Raw genomic sequence first — 23,208 nt, forward strand, 5'->3', positions numbered from 1 at the left:
AAATTATCAAGTCAGTAAATAAAATGGTTCAAACAAATAAGAGCTGAAAATGTTTAATTAGTGGTAAAAGAAAAAACTTTTTTTTTTTTAATATTTAAAAAAAGATTTAAGATTAGAAAGATTTAGATATTTTTCAGGCATGATAGATGATATATGATGGTTGGCTAGATAAATTTAAACAAAGAAATAAATTTCTTATTTTATTTTATCCAGTTTTTTTTGATTAATGGCTTTTTGATATATGGTTATTTTTCAGCTTTTTTCTTTAAATGCTATAAGAAAATAAAATAAATATTTTCCAGAAGATGTCAAAGTTACAGGTGTGGTATATCTTTCAAACCATTTCTGCAGAGGCAATGTTGCTTAACTAACAAATTATCCCTACAAGGTTTGAAACCACACACTTCTCTTTCAATAGAGGCAATATATTTAGAGTAAATATTTTTAATGCGATGAATTTTGCTTACTAACACATGTTTGACTTCCTAGTGGATTATTTAGCAAAATCGTTAAAGAAACCAAACAAAGGTTTTGTAAATACCTTGACATAAATATTCTTCAATGCATATGCTTGCACAGCAATGTTTTAAAGAACTTTTTTTTTTATTGTTTATATATATATAAAATTTTTTTACTTAGCTCAACTTTTTAAAGAATATTATTACAAAGGGCTGGAACTCCATTTCAGACCAAACCTTAATAAATTGTTTTTAAAAATTAGGAATATCATTGTTATTAGTGGAAAAGCATATAAATGATATTGACAATCCTTTCTGTGACAACCTCCATTACAACCTCCTCTAGATGTAGTATGTAATTTCCATTACAGCCTCCTCTAGATGTAGAGAGGGTTGCAATGGAAAGTTTAAAAGATGATCTTGAATTGTTAAAGAAAAAAATTTTATTCTAGAAAAAAAGATTCTAACCTCACGGCCGATGAGTTAGTAGGCATAGATTTTTATGCTTGCATTGCCAACAAAGTATCAGATGAGGATATCATTGTAAGAATTACTGGATATGATGCTATTGAAGCAGAAGAAGAATGATATCAAACCCATATCAATGACATTCTATCATTCAAACCACACAATAAGTATTGCATTTAGACCTAAGAATCACTATTTTTTGTTTCATTTCTATTTGTTGCTTTGATCAAAATATCTATATAAAAAAAATTCAACTTTCTATAATTTAACAATCTCCTTAGTTTGAACTTTTAATTTTTTTCCATAAAATTCCAATTAAAGAGATATATTTCTTATATTTTGCAACGCAGCTATCTGCAAATTTTTTATTACCTCACCTCCTTACCTATATATTATTGCCCTAAACAATACTTGTTTTGTATGAACACATACCACCTGTATTTCATAAACTTACCTCACTGATATTTTTATTTTTTCAGATTGCTAAATTACCCATATTTTATTAAAGAAATTTTTTAAATTTAACGCTATTTTTTACATAAAATTATGGGCATATATCATAATATTCTGTTTCATTATGAATATTTTTAATTTCAACACTTTTTATTTTAAAGAAAGAGTTTGGAGTGTTCTTATCTCTAACACAGTATGATGACAGTTGTTATTGTAATGAATTAATTCAAAATTTTGTATTGAAGCCAAAACATCATTCTATGGTAAGCATTTATTTATCGTCGATTTTTATGGATAACTCATGTTTGTCGAGTATTTTATTGTTTTAATATATTTCTAATTTTTAAATTTCTGATTGTTTTAATGTGACAAAAAAAATCTCTTAAATGAAAGCGTAATAAAATTAATGTTCTACTTTAGCATGTTAGAGTAGTCCTTCGTGGTATTAAATATATAACCATTTACTTTTGAAAAAAAAAAAAAAAATTCTTCTTTTTTCATAACCTTGACAAGTTGTCATCTTGCCCCAAAGCAAGATGACTTTAAATGACAACATTAAAGTTAAAGATATATGTTTATTTATATTTAAATATATTGAATATATTATCATTTAAATATATTATTATTTATATAATATATATTAAGATTATTATTTAAATATATTAAGTATATTTTATTTTTTAAATATGTTACATGGCTTAAAAAATGTGTTTTTTACATCTTACAAACTAATAGGCTAAGTAAATTCATAATAACTATAGTAGCATTGTAACTAAGAGTGTTTAGTTGTTCAATTAACAATAGTCACAGGTAAAAATGCCACCACTCTTGGCATTTGCAGCACTGGATTCTTCTGTTGAAGGTCACAATATTCTTCTTTACAAAATGATATCTTATAACAGCATCCTTTGAAAATGATGCAAGTGAACTGTTTGGCCTGGAATTAAACTTAGTTTTTAAAATTAGTTTTGGTTTTTTGACTCCCTTTATAGCTTCACAAGCTTATTTTCTCTGCTTTTTAAAATATTTCTGTTCTTCGTTCTGCTTTTTTTGTTTTGTTTTAACAGTTCTTTGATGAGTGTGCTTGTAAGAATGCTTGAGTTCAGTTTTTGCTTTTCCTTTTTTTCCCGTGTTGTTTTGCTGTATGCAATGGATTAAAATCAAAAAACACTGACAGCACTATTATTCCCATTTTTGTCATCATGGTCATGATCATTAGTTTTTGAAGTAGCAATGTCATGTTTGCTAAACACAAGTGAGTTAAAAGGTTTGATTCCACATTCTTTAAACCTGTCAACCGCATTTTGCTGCTTTGAAGTAAATGGTGCTAAAAGCTCACCAATATTTTTGTCTGTGATAGGTTATCCTGGATGAGTGACCATAAAGTTGACACATGCTTGGCTGTAATAGGTCTTTAATGAGCCAAAAAATGATACATCAAAGGGCTGGAGACAATGTGATGTATTGGACTGTAACCCAACCATGATGTTTTTCTTTCTGCATTATAATATAGCCTCCAAAGGTTTTAAGTGATTCTATTAAGTGATTGTCAGTCACAAAAACCACAATTGTAATCAACAGCAGGAGATTAGGTTTCACGTGAAGATAAAAGTTTTTTTCAAAAAAGAAACAAGGTTCCTTCATTGATCCAGCTGTTATCACTACAGTGGCCTACAGTTTTTGGTAGGGTTCTTTCTACAAGTTCAGGAAGGGTTTATTTTCTGGCAAAAATTAGAAAAGCCGGCAGGTAAAAGCCAGCAGCGCTAATGCAGCAAATTGTAATTACATTCTTTCCTCTCTCTGCTGCAACAATTTTAGAAACTCTTCTAGATCCTGTCGGGCTGTAGGACTAGCAGAGGTCATAGCTTTATTGCTCCACTCACCTCTTAAGGATTTTTTTTTATGTCTAACCATATCTGAAATATAATTATATATATAATTATTAGACAATTATAACTAAGTTTTAATTAACTAAAAAAATATGCTTTTAAACTAAATAAACAAAATGTTCATTTATTTAACATATTTTTTGATAAAATTATAGCGTATTTGTATATTGTTTTTTTTTATTTTTGTATTTAAGAAATTAAATTCTATTCTTTTATTCTATTTTTTCCTAACTGAACTCTTACAAATAGAATTATTGACTAATTTAATTTTCTTTAATTGACCACAATCTTTTTTGTGGTAGTTGTTCTTCTTTATAAATTGCAAACAGTAAACAAATACTTAATTAAGCCAGCACAATAGTTCCAGCATCATAATCATTAGTGCAATATAAATTCTTCTAAAAATCATTCTGCTTTTGTATCATGGATGCTAAACTCCACTAATTGTGTATTACAATCATCATGAGCAATTACATTTATTGGTTTGTTTACTTTGGTGTTTCTGATAAAATTGATTATTAATATTGTTGTAATTAGCTATGTTATTAACTGCTGACTCTGTTGTTACATGTTAATCCTGTTGTTACATCTTGACCCCTTGTTGTTACTTGCTGTTTCATGTTGACCCTTTAGGTGTTGATCTTTATTGTTACTGGTTAACCCAATCATTACTGGTTGGCCTAGTTGTTACATGTTTACTCTGTTGTTACATGTTGGCCTTGTTATTATAAGTTGAATTTTTTATCCCTAATTGTTAGAAACTAAGGAATGCTATTATTGATTTTTATTTGTTAGCTTTAGATTAAAGTTTAATTTTTGGAATTATAAAAACAATAATCGTCTTTATTATTTTCATAGTTTTCACAGCTCTCTTATATATATTTAATAAATTCTGAGATGTTGCATAATTGCATCTGCCAATTATGCAACAATTATGCAACATCTTAGAATTTATATCATGCTATAGTTCTCTTTCTTCTGTTTATAATTTTATATTTTGATTGCTGGTTGTTTTTTTTTAAACTCAATGTTTCATCTTATTTTTAATACTCATTTTATATATTTTTTTAAGCTTTCAGCAATTCTTTAAAAATAAGTTTAAAATTATTTTTTGATTTTTGTAAACAAATTTTTATATATTATATTAATTTACTTATTTAAGGAATGAATAAAAAAACTAAATTACATAAAACATTAAATTTTTAGTGTGAAAGTTTTGATTACAAGTCTATGAAAAAAGAGTTTTCTCGTGAAAGCCAAATAATACGGTTTTTTTTTTTTTAAATTTATTTTAGCTCATAGTCTAGCTTTACTTGTTTCTTTTGTTTTTTCTTTGTTTTAGTTTTAGTTTTGTTCTTACTTTTGCTTTACTTGCTTTAGCTTGTTGTTTTGTTATTAGCTTTGCAGATTTGTTGCAAATGAATGGAGCGAATTATCACTCATTGCTTATAGATGTTTATATAGAAAATCAAAATTATGAAGAAGCTTTTAAGCATGTTTGGTAATTATCATTTTTATGACATTTTTACTTTAAGTAGCAATTAAATATGCTAAAAATCATTTACAGAAACATCTTCAGTATTATTTATAGATTTTTTAGTCTTGTAGAAATTTTAGTTATTTTTTTCATATTCATTTTGATTGTAATTATATTCATTTTTATTTTATTATTAATATATGTTAATTTATTTTTTAAATTAATAAATTTTTAATTAGTAATCTAATAACTAAAATAAGTGTTGAATGGTCAAAAACATTAGTAAAAAACACTTAAAAAACATAAGTAAAAAACACTTAAAAAACATAAGTAAAAAACACTTATCATAATTTTAGATTGCATAAAAGTTTTTTACTTACATATTTAAACAATAATTAAAGCATAATAAAAAACAAATAAAAAGTATTTATAAGTTTTACATAAGTTAAAATAAAGGTTTTTTTTTTAGCAAATTAGTTAAAGATCAAGAATCAGGAAATTTTTACCAGTCTCTTCCTCAAGAAAATTTAAAGATTCTTTTTAAAATGGCATATGTGTTAGTGCAGAGTTCTAAATTTAATTGGGTAAAAGGAGCCAATGATTTGCATGATTTTACATCTATTGCCCTAACTTTGTGCAAAAAAGGTTTGTGTTCTTTTTCTAATGTTATCAATTAAAAAAATAACATTGATTTAAATTTTGATAAAAATATTTTTGTGTTCAGTGTTATATATTAATATTTAATTGTTTAACTTTCAGATAGCATTTGTGATTATCTAGCAATGTGTTGCTTAATGCGTTTTGTTGATTTACTTGGATCACAATGTGAAAGTTCAGATTATCAAGATGATCCTAAAAAGTAATTTTAAGTAGTGAAAGAAGAGTTAGGGTACAGTGGATCATAAGGAGTTGTGAATCAGTTTCTCATAAATTATCATAAATTATAAGTTTTAAGACTTAATATCAGTTATTTTCCACTTGGAGTGTTTCATTATAATATTTCTTAAATAATATAACTTTTAGTTCTCTAAGTTAGTTCTTAATGTTTTAAATTTTTTGTTTAATTTTTTTTGTAAATAGTTTCCCTTACTGTGTTTACATTAAAGTAAACTATTAGGATCATTTCTAATGTAAAAATAATTTTTTGCACCTCACTCTCAACTTTTAGGAAAATAAAACTTCATTAGACAAGATCACTTAAGTAGACCAAGTTTTCTATGACCTCTTAGATTTATGCCTTAGGCATTAAGGTGGGCTGAAAGTGTTGTGAAAAAAAAATTGGTAAATCTATAATTGGCAGGGGATGGAATAGTTGCTCCATAGTAGCATTAGTGAAAGCAAAAAAGTTGAGGTCATAAATTTGTTGGTCTTGGGGTGCCCTAACACTTTTGAAATATCACCAATTTTATGCAATTTTGTAATTTTCTGATATTTTACATACAACTAAGCAATGTTTAATTCAGTTACTTAAAATACTTGTACTACACAGTGCACAAGTACACACTACACATGCAAATAAAATGTTAAAGTCTGTATTGTGCTTTGTTGTCAAACGTTTTTATTTTCTTTCTGGATTCAATACTAAAACGGATAAATCCGTCTCGTTGTTCAGTGCAAACTGCCGCTGATGCCTCAGTCACTAGACGAATATGTCACTCGGTGGCTTGGGTGTGGCAGGGAAATTGTGGCAGGCTCCTAACAAGCTGGTTGTTCCTGTTCTTAACGCAGTCTTGTAGCTCTGCTTCAGCCAAGTGTTTTGTCATCGGAGGTTTGCAGCGGTCTTCGTTGTTCCAGTTTACCAGGTCAATGTAATCTCTGGCATTGAAGTTTAAACTTGGAACTCGAAATTGTCGCAGTGCTTCTGATGCGTTCTTCTTCCGTGCAGCAAGTATCTGTCTGCAGCCCAGCTCTCTGATGTGGTCTCTTTCATCAGCTAGCATTGCTAACAAGATGTTCTCAGAATGGCAAAAGTAACCATTTCTGGCAATTATGGGATCAATCAATATCAATATCAATCAATAATTTATTTCTGAAATAAGATTTTACACTCAAGGATGTAAATTTACTAATATAAAGTAAACACCTGCTAATGTTAATAATATCTAATTCAAATAAATATAATGCTAATTTTCATAATATATAATAAAAATAATAAACTTTATAACATAAAAATAACTATGTTAATAATAACTTTATAACATAAAAATAACGGTGTTAATAATACCACTAATAATAATAACAATAATAATATAATAATAATAATAACAATAATAACAACAGCAATAATAACAATAATAATAATAGTTATAATAACAAAAGTAATAATAACAATAATAACAATATTAATATTAGTAGTAATAGTTAAAAGTAGTTAATAATAGTAATGTAAATATTTATAGAAATAACAATAAACAATAGTAATGACAACAAAATATATAATAGAAATTAAAAAGAAAAAAAAAAAAATACTAAAGACAACAAAAATTGATTAAAGAAATTATAAACACTAACTATATTTTTTTAATAAAAAGTAGAATAATCTAGTTTTAATCAACAGTCACTTTGAGTTCTAGTTTCATGTATCTGGAAAACTGTATTAGTCTCCACATGTCTTGATCCTTCTATGCACGCTGACCTGACTTTAAAGTGGAACCGTAGCGGTGCATACACAGTCATGACATATGTGACAAGTTCCACAAGATTCTCGGAAGGAATAGCTGTTGCTACATATAACCCAAGTAGCCTGTTAATGGTAGTCAACCGTCTTGAATGTACCACCAGCCCGGACTTTTGCAACGCAAGATCTTCAAGACATTGCCCAGTCTCTACTGCTTTACACATGTTGAACAAATATTTTTAATCCGTGCTCAAGTCAGCACAGGAGGACAGTTGTCAAACTTTATAGCCAACAATGGTACAGCGGGCAATTCTTCACATGTCGGCAGTAAACTTCCAATGGGTCCAGAAAACAATTTTGGACCATTTGTAACTCCATCAAGATGAGTAATCAGATGCCTCAGCGGTAGTTCATTTGCATGCAATAAGCAGATGAACCACTAAAGCGGTCTACCAAGGCGCTTTTCGAGCAAACGGATCACACCTCGGTGTGTGCCAGTATTGACATTAGTGCCAACGCACCCAATAGCCATTAGATCCTCTGTTTTGACTTTATTCTCCTTTAGAAAGTCCCAGATACCTGTAGTTATGCTCTTGGCTCCTCCTCTTAAAGGTGTAATGTGGCCTAGGTACTCTGAATTTAGTTCGCGAACTAGACACACATGTTCTTCTACAATAATCTGTCCATGGTTTTTGTTACCTTTTCTAGTTTGCACTCTGGTCTTATCTTTGTGGCCATCGAAATAGAGTCCATTCAGTTTTTGCTGGAATGCCTGGGTTTGTAATTGCTTTCTGACTTTTCGCCGTTCTCTGCCAAGTTTATTCTTATCTATTACCATTGATGTGTCCCCCTTGTGTATAAGACCCACATCTTGCAATGTTGCACTGACAATAGCTGCTGCACAACAACCTGGAACTTTATATCTGTCGCACATCTTAGCAACATTTGGTAGTTCTAGTCGCATTTGTTTCTTGCGCTGCTTGTTATCAATTTCCAATACTTTACTGTCAGTAGTGTCAGTGGTAACACTGAAATCCGGATCAATTGCATCCATTCTTGAGTCGTCCTTATCAGACGTTGCCGAATTATTTACATTGTCAACTTGTTCATCAATTTTGATACATTTACAATGTTTTTCCATGAAATAATCAACTCGTCTTAGGCATTTTTGTCGTAACACAAGTTTCTTTGTAGTTCTTACATCAACGCCGCCAATCATCATTTTTCGTTGATTTCGTTGGTCCGTCAAGAAGCTTCACTCTGCAGGCAGCACCTTATGCTCAAGTTTGCATCTGCAACTTGGAAAATCGATACATTTGCAGATTGCAATATCAAATAGTTGCAGATCTGTTTCAGTAGCAAATCTTTTAAGTCGCTCGGTGTATGCCGGATCACATTGTCTGGATTTATATGGTTTTACCAAGTTTTTGTAATTGCTGTGGAGCATTCTGATTTTCTCTACAATTCTCTTGTGTGATATTACCGAGATTGACTTTTTGATCCATATATGCTCGATATGTTGCGCTGTTTTTTCTGAGACTGTGGAAACTGCAGGATCTGGAGCACTGTCTGTCGCTTTCATCTCTCGTCGTATCTGCAAAAAGGTTCGCATTGTATCCGACTTTGTTGGCAGCTGGGTCTCTTTGGGTCTGGACGGATAACCGTAAATTGGACAGCATTGGGACTTTCTTGTTGGCTTCTTTGATGCGCTGCAGGGTGTAGTATTGCACTTTTCCGTTTCCTGAAAACATAAACAACCTGAACTCAGTTATTACTGAGAAGCGGCCGATGCATGTAAACCTAAACCCTAACTCCAACTTTAACTTTAACCTTAACTCTTCTCAAGTTAGCATGATTTGCTAAGTTCTATCACGTAATAATAGTAGGCTTACGGTTATGTAATAATGTAATAATTATAGTCGTACTACTTACCTGAGCATTAGTCAGATTCTTTGGTTTGCTACTGGGTGTCATAATAACTTCTGACATTCTTTGTTTTGCTGAAAAGTACATTAAGTTAATTGTATAGTATTTACTTTATTTTCGTTATGAATGAGTGATAATAGAGAAATCATAGATTATTTACAACAGTCTTTTGCATTACCTAACTATCTGACTCTGTTTCACTGCCCTTAATTATAATTATGGTTGCTTTTGGTAGTACTTCATTGGAAGCTATACCATTTTAAAACCAAATTGGGCCATTTGGTAGTCATAAAATTGGGATGCCACAAGATGACTTCCAAAATTCAAAATATTTTGCACAGTAACTAACAAGGTCATGGAGCAACTATTGCACGTACTGCCTTTTCCTAGTTTTCAAGACAGTTTTTTCAGCCCACCTTATTAGACATGGTTGGGTTTAATTAATGGTCTATTTGCAAAGTAAAATTGAGCTCTGCTGCTGCACCTCTACCATTTTATATTCACAATGCATATTGTTATTTATTTTTTATAGTCAGTGTAAATTTACTGTACTCCAAGTTGTCATTCACTGTACTTTAACTCTTTCAACTTTTATATCTATAATTATTATATTTAGTAAACCTTTTATATCTATAGTTTGTTATAATTTGTAGGAAACTAAAATTGTTTTACCAATTTTGTATATTAAAAAAATGTTTTAAAAATAATTTTTATTACAGAGTTGAAGGCTTAATTCATGAGTGGATTCTTGATGAGTATCGTGATGATAGTCTGGTCATATCTTCATCCGCAGTCCTTCCTCTGATACAAAATCTTGTTTCTTTGAGTATTTTTGGTATGTTCTATAAAATCTTTTCAAAAAGGTTGTTTTTTTTTTGTTTGTTTTAAATTATTTTCATTTATTATTTCCATTACTTGGAATTTTTAGTTCCTTCTGAAGATGTGTTGCTTTATGATTCAACTCGATTGACTGGCAGTGGTGTTCAATGTAGCGGTATTGCTAACTCACTCTTTTATCTCAACTTTTGTTGTTTTTTAATGATTATTAGTTTGTTATAATGCATTGTGAATTACAGTGTCCAACAAAAAAAAAGCTTAGATAGACATGCAAGAGAACTTAACTAAATTTCTACAACTGATATAGAAAAAAATAAATAAAATTTTTTTATTTGGTGCATTGATTCTTAGATAAAAAAAAAACAAGAAAAAAATGACGAAAATTTGATAATTTTTATTGAAATAATGAAATAGACCAAACTAATACTTTGTGGTGAAGCAACAGCTTTTGATCACTGCCTTGCACCGACAAGGCATACTCTCAACAAGTGATTGTAAGAGTTCCCCAGAATTGTTCTTCCATTGATTTTGAAGAATTTGAAACAACTCTTCTTCATTTTTTGGAGCTCTTGTCTTGATTTCATGATCCAATATACTTCAGAGATTCTCGATAGGGTTCAGATCAGAACTTTAAGCTGGCCAAGAAAGAACCACTAATTTTTTGTTCTTCAAATAATTTTTCACGTTGTTTGCCGCATGTTTCGGGTCATTATCTTGCTGAAAGACCCAACTTTTATCTTTAAAGAGCTCATTTGCACTAGGTATCAGTTGATGAATTAAGATTTGTTTGTACATTTTACTGTCCATAATACCAGGAATTTTATACAAACGACCAACACCCGATGAAGTAAAACATCCCCATACATTCACTTTTTTATCGTGCTTTACTGTTGGCTGTGTTACTAATGGATCGTAATGTTCATTATGTAACTGCCAAACACGCGACCGCCCACTGAAGCGCAAACAAAATGGTGACTCATCACTCCATAAAACATTTCTCCATTGTTCGATTGTCCAATTCTGATATTGCTTTGCCCATTGAAGTCTTTTTTTCTGGTTACTTTCAGAAATGAATGGTTTTTTAACGCTCCAGTAAGATTTAAATTTCCCAATAGAATGGATCCTTCGAAGAACCGTCCGTTCGTCAACATCCTATTTAAAATTTCTCTTTATTTCAGCCGCTGTTATCTTTCTATTCTTTCGAACCTCTCTTATAATTAATTTGTCCTCTCTGGCAGTTGTTTTACGCCTTCTTCCGCTCCCTTCTTTGCGTTTAAAACTTCCTGTCAAATAATACTTGAACAAAAATCTTCGAATTGTAGTGCACCATCAATTCAATTTTTTTCCAATTTCATGGTCAGTGTATCCACTTTCATGCCATGCCACAATTTGGCCCTTTTCAAACTCAGTTGTTTTCTTATCTTTTTTTGAGTTGTCTGGCGCATTGTTCGACTTGGGTGCTTTGATAGAAAAAGCGACAATTGAAGCAAGAAAAATAATTTAGGATTACGTTTTCGCTCACAATAAATTTTTTTTTTTCACAACTCACCAAAAATTTGTCTGGAATTCGACATGTCAAGCTCTAATTGACAAATAATAAAATGACGTAAACATGTGGTTTAGGGTGACAAATAAATTTATTGAAAAAAAATTTTTTTTTTTTTTTTTTATGCTCTCAACCTTTTATTTGGTTCCATTTAATGAAAAAATGATACTGGGAAATTTTGGACACAATTTGTTAAGGTTTAGGGGTTGCTCAATCCAATATTTTATTTTTACAAAGCTGCTCGAACCCACATTTTTCATATTTTATCATTTATCTTTTCTATTTTACTAATTAAGTTGACAATGCTATCAATATTTTATTATTTGTTAATCTAATGAGTCATGCATAATACACATTTTTTTTTTAGAAAATTAAAAAGTAAAAATAAAATAAGTTGGCTGGCATTTAAAACACCCATTGTAATATTTCATCATCCAGTTAAGTTACTGCATCAGTATTGCACTACTGCTAAAACTATTGCATTATCCTGTAAATACAAAATACATTTTTAAAACACATTATTAGAGAGATATTTTCAAAATTGATTTATTGTTAATGGAGACAAAAAGTCAAAATGAATTATGGTGTATTGGTCAAGCTACATCTGTGATCACAGGGCACAAGTTGCCATCTAAAAGACAAGTTTTAAAATCTTATCTTTTCTTCAAAAATAACAACAATGTAAAAGAAAGTGCAGGCCTTGTGACAGATTAGGTTCTAGACTTTTGGCAAAGAGCTAGAATTCCAACTTTTATTGGAATTCTAGCTCTTTGCCAACGTTATCATGTTATAACACATGTTGAAAAACTCGTTGAGAAATACAGAAAGCTGAAAAAGAATAAAGGCAGAAAAACAGAAACTCAGCAAAGAAATGTGGAAATTTTTTCTCAAGAAATTGAAGAACTATTTGATATTGCTCATGAAAATGCTTTAAAATTAATGGCAATAGAAGAAGACAAGACCTTTCTTACACTACAAAGAGAAGGAAGAAAAGGCTATATGAGTTCAGTTGATTGTGAATTATTCAAACAAGAACAGCGTATTTTAAACAGAAAAAAAGCAAATGAAGAAAGAGAAACAAATGAGTTAAAAAGAAAAAAAGAAGGAATGTGTTCAACAGTCACAGACCTAGTTTTGGCAGAATCAGACTCCTCTTAGGGTACAGATAATGAAGTAGATGACTTTATTCCATCATCAGCAAAGAAACTGAAAAAGAGTGAAAAAACAGAAAAAAAGAAATTGATTACTCCAGCATTTTGTTCAGCTCTTGATCGTTTGAAAATTCCCAATCGTTCTGGTTCCTTGGTTTTGTCTACAGTTTGTCAAGGGTTAGGTGCCAATATTGAACATTTATCTACATCATATGAATCTCTTCGATGTGCACGTATTGAAAATCGTAAAGAAGTTGCAAAAAGAATTATTTTAGAGTTCAAACCACAGATTCCATTAACTGTACATTGGGATGGAAAATTGTTACCCGATTTGACAAGCAGAAATGAAGTGTATCGACTGCCCATATTAGTGACAGGATATGATGTAGAAAAACTGTTGTCAGTCCCAAAACTGGATAGAGGCACTGGTGAACAAATGAGTTATGCAACAGAACAAGCTTTAAAAGATTGGAACATTTCATATGACAGAATTGTGGCGCTCTGTTTTGATACTACTTCAAGCAACACAGGTATACATTCAACACAGGTATACATACAGGTGCTTGTACCTTGCTGGAAAGATTAATTGGAAAGTCTTTATTATACACAGCCTGTCAACACCATATTCATGAAGTGATTTTATCCCATGTTTACAAAACTTGTTTTGGAACATTTTCTGGTCCAGAGGTTAAGTTGTTTCAACGATTTCGTGATCAGTAGAGTAAACTTAATTCTAAATCATGGCTCTTAACTGATGCAGATCTCAAAGTATATGGCTCACTTTTACCATCAGCTATAGAATTTGCTGTAATTATGATGCAAGGATCAAAACAACCTCGCAACGATTACAACGAGTTTTTGCAACTAGTAATAATTTTTTTAGGAAAAATTCCTCCAGGCCAAAAGGGAATAACTTTTCGTTCTCCTGGTGCTATGCACCAAGCACGATGGATGGCAAAAGCACTGTACTCTATTAAAATCTACTTGTTTCGACATCAATTTTATTTAACAAAAAATGAAGAGAAAAATCTTCTGCGATTTTCGATTTTTTCAATATTGATTTACATGGAACATTGGTTTCGGGCTCCCATTTCTTCATCTGCTCCTCACAATGACCTGACACTGATTAGGAAATTGAATAAATTCAAAATATTTGACAAAGAAGTAGCTGATTCTCCCAAAAATGCCATTGCAGGACATTTATGGTATTTAACTGAAGACCTTGTGAGTCTCTCTTTTTTCAGTAATGATGTTGATAACCAAACTAAAAAAAAAATGTTGATTGCGCTTGAAAAGCCAGCCAATACAACCCAGATAAAAAGGGTTGAAGGTAAAGGATTAATGGATAAAATTGTAAGCATGAACTTAGATGACTTTGTAACAAATAGATCAAAATATCTATTTGAATTGCTTGGAATAAATTGGGCATTTATGAAGGAACATTGCCCAGACAAGTGGAGTACAATAACGGAATACCAGGATGCACATAAAATTGTTAATTCTATGAAAATTGTGAATGACACAGCTGAACGAGCAGTGAAACTGGTTTCAGATTACACAAAAATCTTGACAAAAGATGAAACTCAATTGCAATATATTTTACAAATTGTGGAAGAACATTGACGTCAAATTCCAGATATGCGAAAGTCTACAATTGTTAAAGCATTAATAAAAACAAGTGAACAACCTGAATCAAACATTGATTAAAATCATATAAATAACACTAAACTTGAATAAAATAATTAAAATTTTCTAGTAATGAAAAAAATAAAAAAGTATATTCATTTTTACTTTACGTTGACCCTTAAATCTGATAATATTAAGCTCATTGAGCAACCTCTAGATATGAAAATATCCTAATAATATTTTGCACAGTATATTTTTTAGTTAAAAGGAACACAATAAAGGGTTGAGAGTTCTATTTCGAGCACTTTGATTTTTTTTGTCGCCCTAATGTGGTTGTAGTTTGCCCAAAGATATTTCTAGAATATTAAAGATACACTATTGAAATGAATTATTTCTTCCTGAAATAGTATTAAAAAATATATATATATTGTAAAGAATATTTGATTGTCATTCTTTTTTGTTGTAATTTTTTGAGAGTTAACCTAAGCTTTTTTTTTGTCGGACACTGTACATCATAATAGTGTATTACATCATAATAATGAGGGATTATTTAATTTCAGTTAAAGAAAACAATCAAGGTGGAACAACTACTATTCCAAATATTTTTGAGTTGATTAAAACTCTTCATGGAGTCAATGAATTGTTATTAGAAAATAACCAACAAGAACTTGCCTTACAACTTTTAATGCTTGTAATTTTTGTCACTTATTGTTTGTCACATTTTTTTTTTTTGCTTTAATTTTTTTTTTTGCTTTATTTATTTATTTTTTTCTAACTTTGTTTTATTTTAAAAAATTTTTTTTTAGGGAGTATCAATATGTGCCCAGCATGCTTCAAATCTTCAAATGGGTATTCCGGTTGATATTGAAAATGATGTATCTTTAGTGGAGGTGATTAATTTTTTTTTTTTTTTTTTTTTTTTTTAAATGATTATTTTTGTAAACCTTGCCTTATTAAACCTTGATTATTTTTGTAAACCTTGCCTTTTTAAACCTTGATTATTTTTGTAAATGTGGCATTATGATTTTTTTATGTTGTGCATTTTTTGGTTGCTTGTGTATGATGTAGCGGTTTGTGGTAATTGTTAGTAATGGTGTTTAGTATAATGTTAGCGTTTAAGAATTTTTAAAATTCATCATCATCTTGCAAAGATATTTATCTCCAATTAGTTATCGTGCAATTTTTTTAAACTATTTTTCTCTTTTTTTCATACAACTTATTTCTCTCTTTATAGTTTTGCAATTTTCTTTCTTTCCTGCTTCTTTTATTAAACAATTTAACTATTTTCACTCTTCACAGGTAAGGTAAACAGGAACTTGTTTAATTTTTTAAAATAAATATCTCATGGGGTTCACAGGGACTGGTTTATTTGAAGTCAACAAAAACTCATTAGCTTTTTGTAAATCATTATTTCATACATACATACAGTCAGAGAAATAAGTATTCAAACAAAACATACATACATACAGTCAGAGAAATAAGTATTCAAACAAAACATACATACATACAGTCAGAGAAATAAGTATTCAAACAAAACATACATACATACAGTCAGAGAAATATGTATTCAAACAAAACATACATACATACAGTCAGAGAAATAAGTATTCAAACAAAACATACATACATACATACAGTCAGAGGAATAAGTATTCAAACAAAACATTTTATTATGAAAATTAAACTTTGATAGGTTATTTAAGAAAAAAATAACTTTATAATAAAAAAACTGTCTAATCGTTCTGAAAGAAAATTTAATCAAGAATACAATAAGCAAAAAAAAATTACAATTATTACATTTAATTGCTAAAAAATTTATGATCAATTCAAGCTATGCATTTTTTTATCATTAAATAAGTATTCGAACAAAATTTTAAAAATTAAACATTTCTCCAAGTAACTATCTTTTTTGAATTGTTAAAAGTTTTAAGCTTATTAGCTTTTATGACTTTTATGACTGCAAGTAAACATGGCATTGCAAGTAAACATGGCATTGCAAGTAAACATCGATTCAACTAATTTCTTTCTCGTATCTAGATATGAATCCAAGCTTCTTGGAACATGAACTTTAGCTCTTCTTTTCTTTTTAGACATTGTGTGCCACATTTTCAAACCAGAATAACCCAGAGGTTTTCAAATGGATTGAGATCTAGACTTTGAGCCTACCATTAATGCATGCATAAATTTATAGATGCATGCATAAATACATACAAACATACAAACATACTTACATAAATACATACATGCATACAAACATACATACATGCATGCATGCATGCATACATACATACATACATACATACATGCATACATACATACATACATACATACATGCATGCATGCATACCCACATACATACATACATACATACACACATACATACATACATACATACATACATACATACATAAATACATACATACATACATATGTATGCATTATAGGTACTATTATAATTATATTTTATTTAACATTAGATAGAAAAATGTATTGAAATTGAGTTAAAAGCAGCCCAAGTTATTCTTGAAAAAGCAGAAGTAAAACTCACAGAATCGTGCTCAAATCTTGTCTGCTCTGTAGGATTTTTATTTTACTGTTTCTTTTAATTTTAATTTAAAACAATTTATGAGGTTGAATAATAAAATAATTTATTTTGTTTACAAGTTTTAAAATATCTTTATCTACTTTTTTTTTTTTTTACTGAATATTAAATTGTTGTGAACTCAGAAAGTATTTTATGGCTTTTTTTTGAAATTTTACTACAACCGTGTTATATGCATCTTTTATTAATAATTTTTAATTTAAAAAACTTATAGCAATTAACTTTTCTTCATTATTTTTTATTTCTTCATTAAACTTCTTAATGATTTTTTTTGGAATTTAGATTCTTGGACATCGTGTTGTTGATCACGATTTAGCCTTATGCTATTTAGATCCACTTTCATTAAAAGAGGGAACTCAAATTTTATTGCAGTTAAAAAATAAATTTGGTAGCAAGTATAATAGAATTCAAGTAAAGATTGTTCTTTTTTTAACGTTTTTTTTTGTTTGTTTTTTTGTTTTGTTTTTTTAATGTATTTGCTAGTTAACACAAACAATTGTGTTTACACAAATGTTTGTGTTTAACACAAATGTTTGTGTTTTACACAAAAGTTGTAAAGATAAACAAAAACAATTTCGAAACAATACAAAAAACAAAGTAAAACAAAAAAGTGTTAATTTGTACCAACTACTGCTTTTAAACAAGTAACTTGTTTTAATATATAAATACAAATATTTTTACTTTAAGTGGAGACAAATGTTAATGGTTTGACAGGAAAAAAAGTTTATGTACACATTTAATTATTTAGTACAAACAAAAACATCTGTTGATGTATTTAGTTTTAATGAATAAATGTTTACTATATACACAAACTAGTGGTCAACAAAATTTGATCAAAAATAACCTTTTTAGAAATGGTCAAAGCTTATATATTGACCTTTTGATAAAAGTGTAACTTTGATACCAATAAATGTTACTTAAAAGTAAAAACTTGTAACCATTTTGACTGTTTTTTATTTGTAAAGACTTGCTTAAATCAAAAATGATGATTCCAATAGATTTTTTATTGTTTCAGTAGTAAAAAACACTTGATTTTTTACTAAAACTATGTTAAGACTATGTTAAAACTGGGTAAAAAATTTCTTATTAAAGTTTTGATTAGCTAGGTTATAATGAAACGTAAAATATTATAAATGATGCAGATTTTATAACATATTTGTATTTTTTATAATAATAAAATATTATTGTTAATATAGTTTCTATAATTATTTTTGTATTTTTATAACAATAAAAACACAAAAATAACATTTTTGCTATATTTATTGTTAAAAATAACTTTTTATTTATATAAAATAATAATGAATTATTTTGATTTAATTAAATAACTCCAAGTTATTAGGTTACTAAAACCAATAACTGTCTTCAAAAACTTTCTTGCTTTAAAAGGATTCTTTAAAAAAATTAAAAAATTGCCAATATTAAATTTCAATTTGAATGAATTTTAAAGTTTTTTGTAAATGGAACAATATGATGTCCTATTCCTGCAAAATTTTCCTATTACCACACCAACTTTAAAATTTAGGTTAAGACTAAGAAAAAAATGATATTTACCAAGTATTTTGAAAAAATATAATTTAAGGGTCCCCCACTCAGAAGAAGTTGAAAAAATCCTTTTTCATCGTTTTTTTTAGTATTTTTGCTTAAAAACGACTTCAAGTTTTCACACAGTATTATTTACTATAACATTTATATTGTATACAAAGTTCAACTTAAAAAAGAAATTAATTTAAAGGTCTTAAGGGATTTAAATAGTCAAGTGGTTTTAAGCATTTTAACTTTTGTTAATGTACAGGGTGGTCCATAATTAGTGTCCCATCTTAAAGACTCAATTCCTTCAAAACTAGGAATGGAAAACACATAAAACTTTTTGATAAACAATTTATTAACAATATCAAATAAAATTTAAAGATTTTTTTCGAAATGTCGACCATCGGCTTTCACACAAGCTTCAAGACGCTTTGGAAAGTCATCTACGGTGGCACGCAAGTAGGCGGGTGAAAGCGAATCCCATGCTTTTTGAAGCGCTTTCTTCAGAGAATCAATCGTTTTATGCGGTTTTTTGCACGCTTCAGCTTCCAGAACACTCCACACTGAGTAATCCATTGGATTGCAGTCGGGACTACTTGGAGGCCACTCATTGTGCTTGATGAAATCGGGGGTGTTTCGGCCGAGCCAATCTTGCACAATTTTGGCTTTGTGGGCTGGAGCACTATCCTGCATGAATGTCCAACAATGTCTACGAAGCTCCTTTTGACTCCATGGAAGTATTTCTTTGATCAAAACGTCATTCAGATAGTTTTGGGCTTTTACTTTAACGCCTTGTTGAACAAAAATCAATGGTGTCTTCTTGGTGGCACTGATACCCGCGAACACCATTACTGAAAGAGGATGTGCTGCCTTTTGTATTGTGATATTAGGCTTTGAGGAAGCGTAGACACGATCATTCTGCACATTGTGATGTTGTTGAACTGTAAAAATCTTCTCGTCTGTGAAAACGATGTTGAGATGAGCGTTGTTGGCGAAACGGGCGAGGAGATCCTTGCAGCGATCCTTGCGCTTCTGCTTTGATGCCTGAGACAAAAGCTGTGCAGGATTTTTCTTGTAAGCTGTCAAATTTAGATAATCCTTGGTAATTCTTCCAAGAGAACTTCGAGAAATTTGGAGCTATTTGGCCATTTGTCGCATACTGCGTTCTGGGTTGCGGCGCACCCGTTCACGAACTTGCTTGATTTTTGCATCAGTCACCACGGAGCGCTTTCTTCCTTTGCGTGGACGATCTGACATTGTTCTCAATGCTTTGAAGCGTTGAATTGTTCTATAAACAAGCTTTCGCGGCACTTTGAGTCTAGTCTGGATGTCGCGTGCTGAAACTCCTTTCTCATGAAAATCAATAATACTTTGCCGATATGGTGATGGTCTTGTCATTGCTAAAAAAACAAGTAAAGTGAGTGAAGGCAGCAGTAAATAGATCAAAATATATAATAATATCAAAAACCAAAGCAAAATTAATAGTTTTCCATCCCTAGTTTTCAAAGAATTGCTTTTTTAAGATGGGACACTAATTATGGGCCACCCTGTAAGATTGATACAATTAGCACTGTTTTAAAAAAAAAAAGTTCAAATGTTCATTAAATTTTTTGTCTTTGAAGAGAAACTTGTTTGCAATGGTCCTCCACTATTTGAAGCAGTAGTTGAAGCTGCGCGGAGTGCGCGGCTTCAACTACTACTTTATTTTTAAAGTCTTTATAAGTTTTACACTTCTTCAATTTGATTTTATTTTAAAAGTCTTGTATAGGTTTTAAACTTCTCTCAGTGCAGTCATTCACAACTTGACAGTACTCAATAGCATTTTTCACATAGTTGTAATCTTTTATCTTCATTCAGTGCTCGACAGGCAATTGCATCAAATCAAACTGGTTTGCAGTCATCTTGATTAAGTTAAACAGTAGCCAGGAATGTGAACCAATTAAAGAGACAAAGGAAGGGATGTTGTCCCCATTGACTTTTAGGAAAGATGGTCCTCCAGGCTTCATTTCTTCACTTCTTTTGGTGTCGTACAACTTCAATGCTATAGCAGATCTTTCCATAGGCGAAATGTCCTCATCAAACATTGCGAAAATAACTAGCTCTTCAGTTATATACCAAAGGTGTCTGTTGCAAGAATGAATGGCTGTATCAGAAGTAATTTTGTCTGTATTATGGTACCACTGCATATCGGCTATGTACTGACAATCAACTTACAGTGCAATAACTGAGATGCGACTTTGTAAAAAAGCTTTAGCGTAAAATAGAGTGATAAAATTAGCCATTCTTTTCAATTTATTATCCTGTTGATCCAGTTCGAGCGATGCAATCTGTTGATCCAACATGACAAGTTTTAAGATGTACAGCTCTTAAGTCGTGCACGATGATGCCCACCTAGTTTTTTGAAGTTAAGCATCTTACCTTTTGGCAAGTCCCCTCCAAGATAATGAATGTCAGTTCAATCAATTCTTCATAATCGATCCTTGGAAAGATCTCCTCAAGCCACCTACTAACCCAGTTCAGAACTAGTGTTGTCTGGTGATGAATAGGATGGTTCTCTTCCGTCCACTCAAATTTTGTTATATCTGTAGGCGCGGGAGAAATAGAATCCCAAATGTCTTGAAGCTTTTTCAAAATTGGCTCGATAGGTTCGTTGTGACTTCCATTAACTGCATCCCAGACGTGATAAATATGCAGTTTGTAAACATGATGGAGATAAGCTGTCCACAACAGTGCATGACCTACTACTTTCTCAATGATTGCTGCACATCCAGCTTTCCATCCAGTATTACTACAAGTGGTGTCAAAAACTAGCAATCAAATTATCTAACAGTTTCCAGGAAGAAAAACACTTAATGAAGGCATCATACTGGGCGTGATACTGAGTTGATAAGGCATCATACTGAGTTGATAATAACAGGGATTTCTAGAACTTTTTTGTTTGCAGCGTTTAATGACCCATCCCAACCCAAGCCAAAATAGCAACATGTTTCTCTTTCTTTTCTACATACAAAAAATGTTTTTTAAAAATATTTTTGTATTTTTCAATATTTGCATTTCCAAACACTTAAAACAGTAATTAAGTAATAAATTAATCATCCATTTACCAGTAAGTGACAAAACAAGTTTTGAATCCCAGTGACCGGATGGATGAAGAGGGTGTTTCTCCTGATATTTCTTCTTTATTTGGGCACCTTGTCTTTCTTGTTCTACACTACAGTTACAATGAACTGATGATTGCAAGATTGGAAAATGATGTAACGAACCATCACGAACTTTCACAACTTTTGCTTCAACAGTCATTTGATCTCTTATGCTGAAACCTAATTGGTCGGAGACATCAGTGAATGATTTTGTTAACGTTGTAGAATTATTTTAGAATAACAGTATATCCGATACTTAATTTATTCTCTAGTCCAAATCCAATAAAGTAATCTTGATGACGATTTTGTGCGGATCTTGCTTTTAAGTCTAATCTTTTTGGAACTCTATTAGAAATTATTTCCTAACCTTAATTCATATATTAAACTTACTGTAAACACAAAAAGCTTAGAGCAAAAAATTTAAAACACTAATTTATTAAAATCACTATTTAAACAAATTATATTATTGATTATGTTCATATCTTATTACTTAATAATACTAATATTATAACTAAATAAAAATTACGTTAACATTAAAATGTTAAAAATTTTAATATTAAACTTACTGCTAAAACAAAAAACTTGAACTAAAACTTACAAAATTATGTATTGACCGCGCTGCTAATGAAACAACACAAAAATAAACCACTTGATTATTTAATTTGGGGGACCTTTAAATTAATTTTTTTTAAGTAAAATTTTTTATACAGTATAAATAAGATAGTAAATTATACTGTGTGAAAATTTGAAGTTGTTTGTTAACATTTTAAACAAGAATACTCAAAAAGGTGATAAAAAAGGATTTACTCAACTTTTTCTAAGTGGGGGGACCCGTAAATTTTTATATTTTTTAAAAATAATTGGTAAATATTATTTTTTTCTTAGTCTAAACCTCAATTTAAAAGTCGGTGTGGTAGTTTAAAAATTTTGCAGGAATACGGCACCCAATTTACAAAAATTTTTAAAAATCATGGAGAATTTTACTTTAGTATGAAACTTATTTTTAAATTTATTATGTCAGCTGTACTTATTTTAAATATTTTATGTGGATTGGGTTCTAATAAAAATGTGGAATGGTTTAAATAAGTCTCAATCAAATCTAATATATTACAAGTGCAGGTCAAGTTTTCTTTTTTGCAAGCCTTTTTTATTAGCACTCATAAAAAATCAAAAGTTAGTGTTTTGCATACATTAATTAAAATTTTACAAAAATCTCATATTAATTATTATGACAGCACTTTTAGTTCATTGTAACTTTTAACACTTTTTTTTTAGCATATTGCACAAGTTGGTGTAGATTTTGCAGCTCTTCAAAATGATATAAACTTGAAGAAAAAATGTCATGCATTTAAAGAATCTGCAGTGTGGGGTCGAAAACTTCAAACACTAAGAGTAAGTACTCTTGGTTTTATTTTTTTTTGTTTTTTTTTAATTAAATTGTTCATTGTATAACATTTCTTTACATAATTTGTTTATTTATATTTATTGTTA

General features: G+C 30.0%; 1 protein-coding gene across 2 annotated transcripts in view; it reads left to right on the plus strand.

Annotated features, from left to right (window-relative positions):
* Positions 1-23,208, plus strand: part of LOC101234329 (kinetochore-associated protein 1) — a 120,560-nt gene that overhangs the window by 60,059 nt on the left and 37,293 nt on the right. For both annotated transcript variants that reach the window (XM_065804590.1, XM_065804591.1), the window contains exons 36-47: positions 1,541-1,642; positions 4,475-4,536; positions 4,668-4,769; positions 5,215-5,390; positions 5,505-5,604; positions 10,008-10,123; positions 10,217-10,282; positions 15,009-15,139; positions 15,255-15,338; positions 16,926-17,024; positions 17,333-17,461; positions 22,993-23,109. In XM_065804590.1, the coding sequence (XP_065660662.1) occupies positions 1,541-1,642; positions 4,475-4,536; positions 4,668-4,769; positions 5,215-5,390; positions 5,505-5,604; positions 10,008-10,123; positions 10,217-10,282; positions 15,009-15,139; positions 15,255-15,338; positions 16,926-17,024; positions 17,333-17,461; positions 22,993-23,109 (1,284 nt within the window). The remainder of the gene's footprint in view (positions 1-1,540; positions 1,643-4,474; positions 4,537-4,667; positions 4,770-5,214; positions 5,391-5,504; positions 5,605-10,007; positions 10,124-10,216; positions 10,283-15,008; positions 15,140-15,254; positions 15,339-16,925; positions 17,025-17,332; positions 17,462-22,992; positions 23,110-23,208) is intronic.

The sequence above is a fragment of the Hydra vulgaris genome, chromosome 09 (genome assembly GCF_038396675.1).
Source record: "Hydra vulgaris chromosome 09, alternate assembly HydraT2T_AEP".
Lineage (NCBI taxonomy): Eukaryota > Metazoa > Cnidaria > Hydrozoa > Anthoathecata > Hydridae > Hydra > Hydra vulgaris.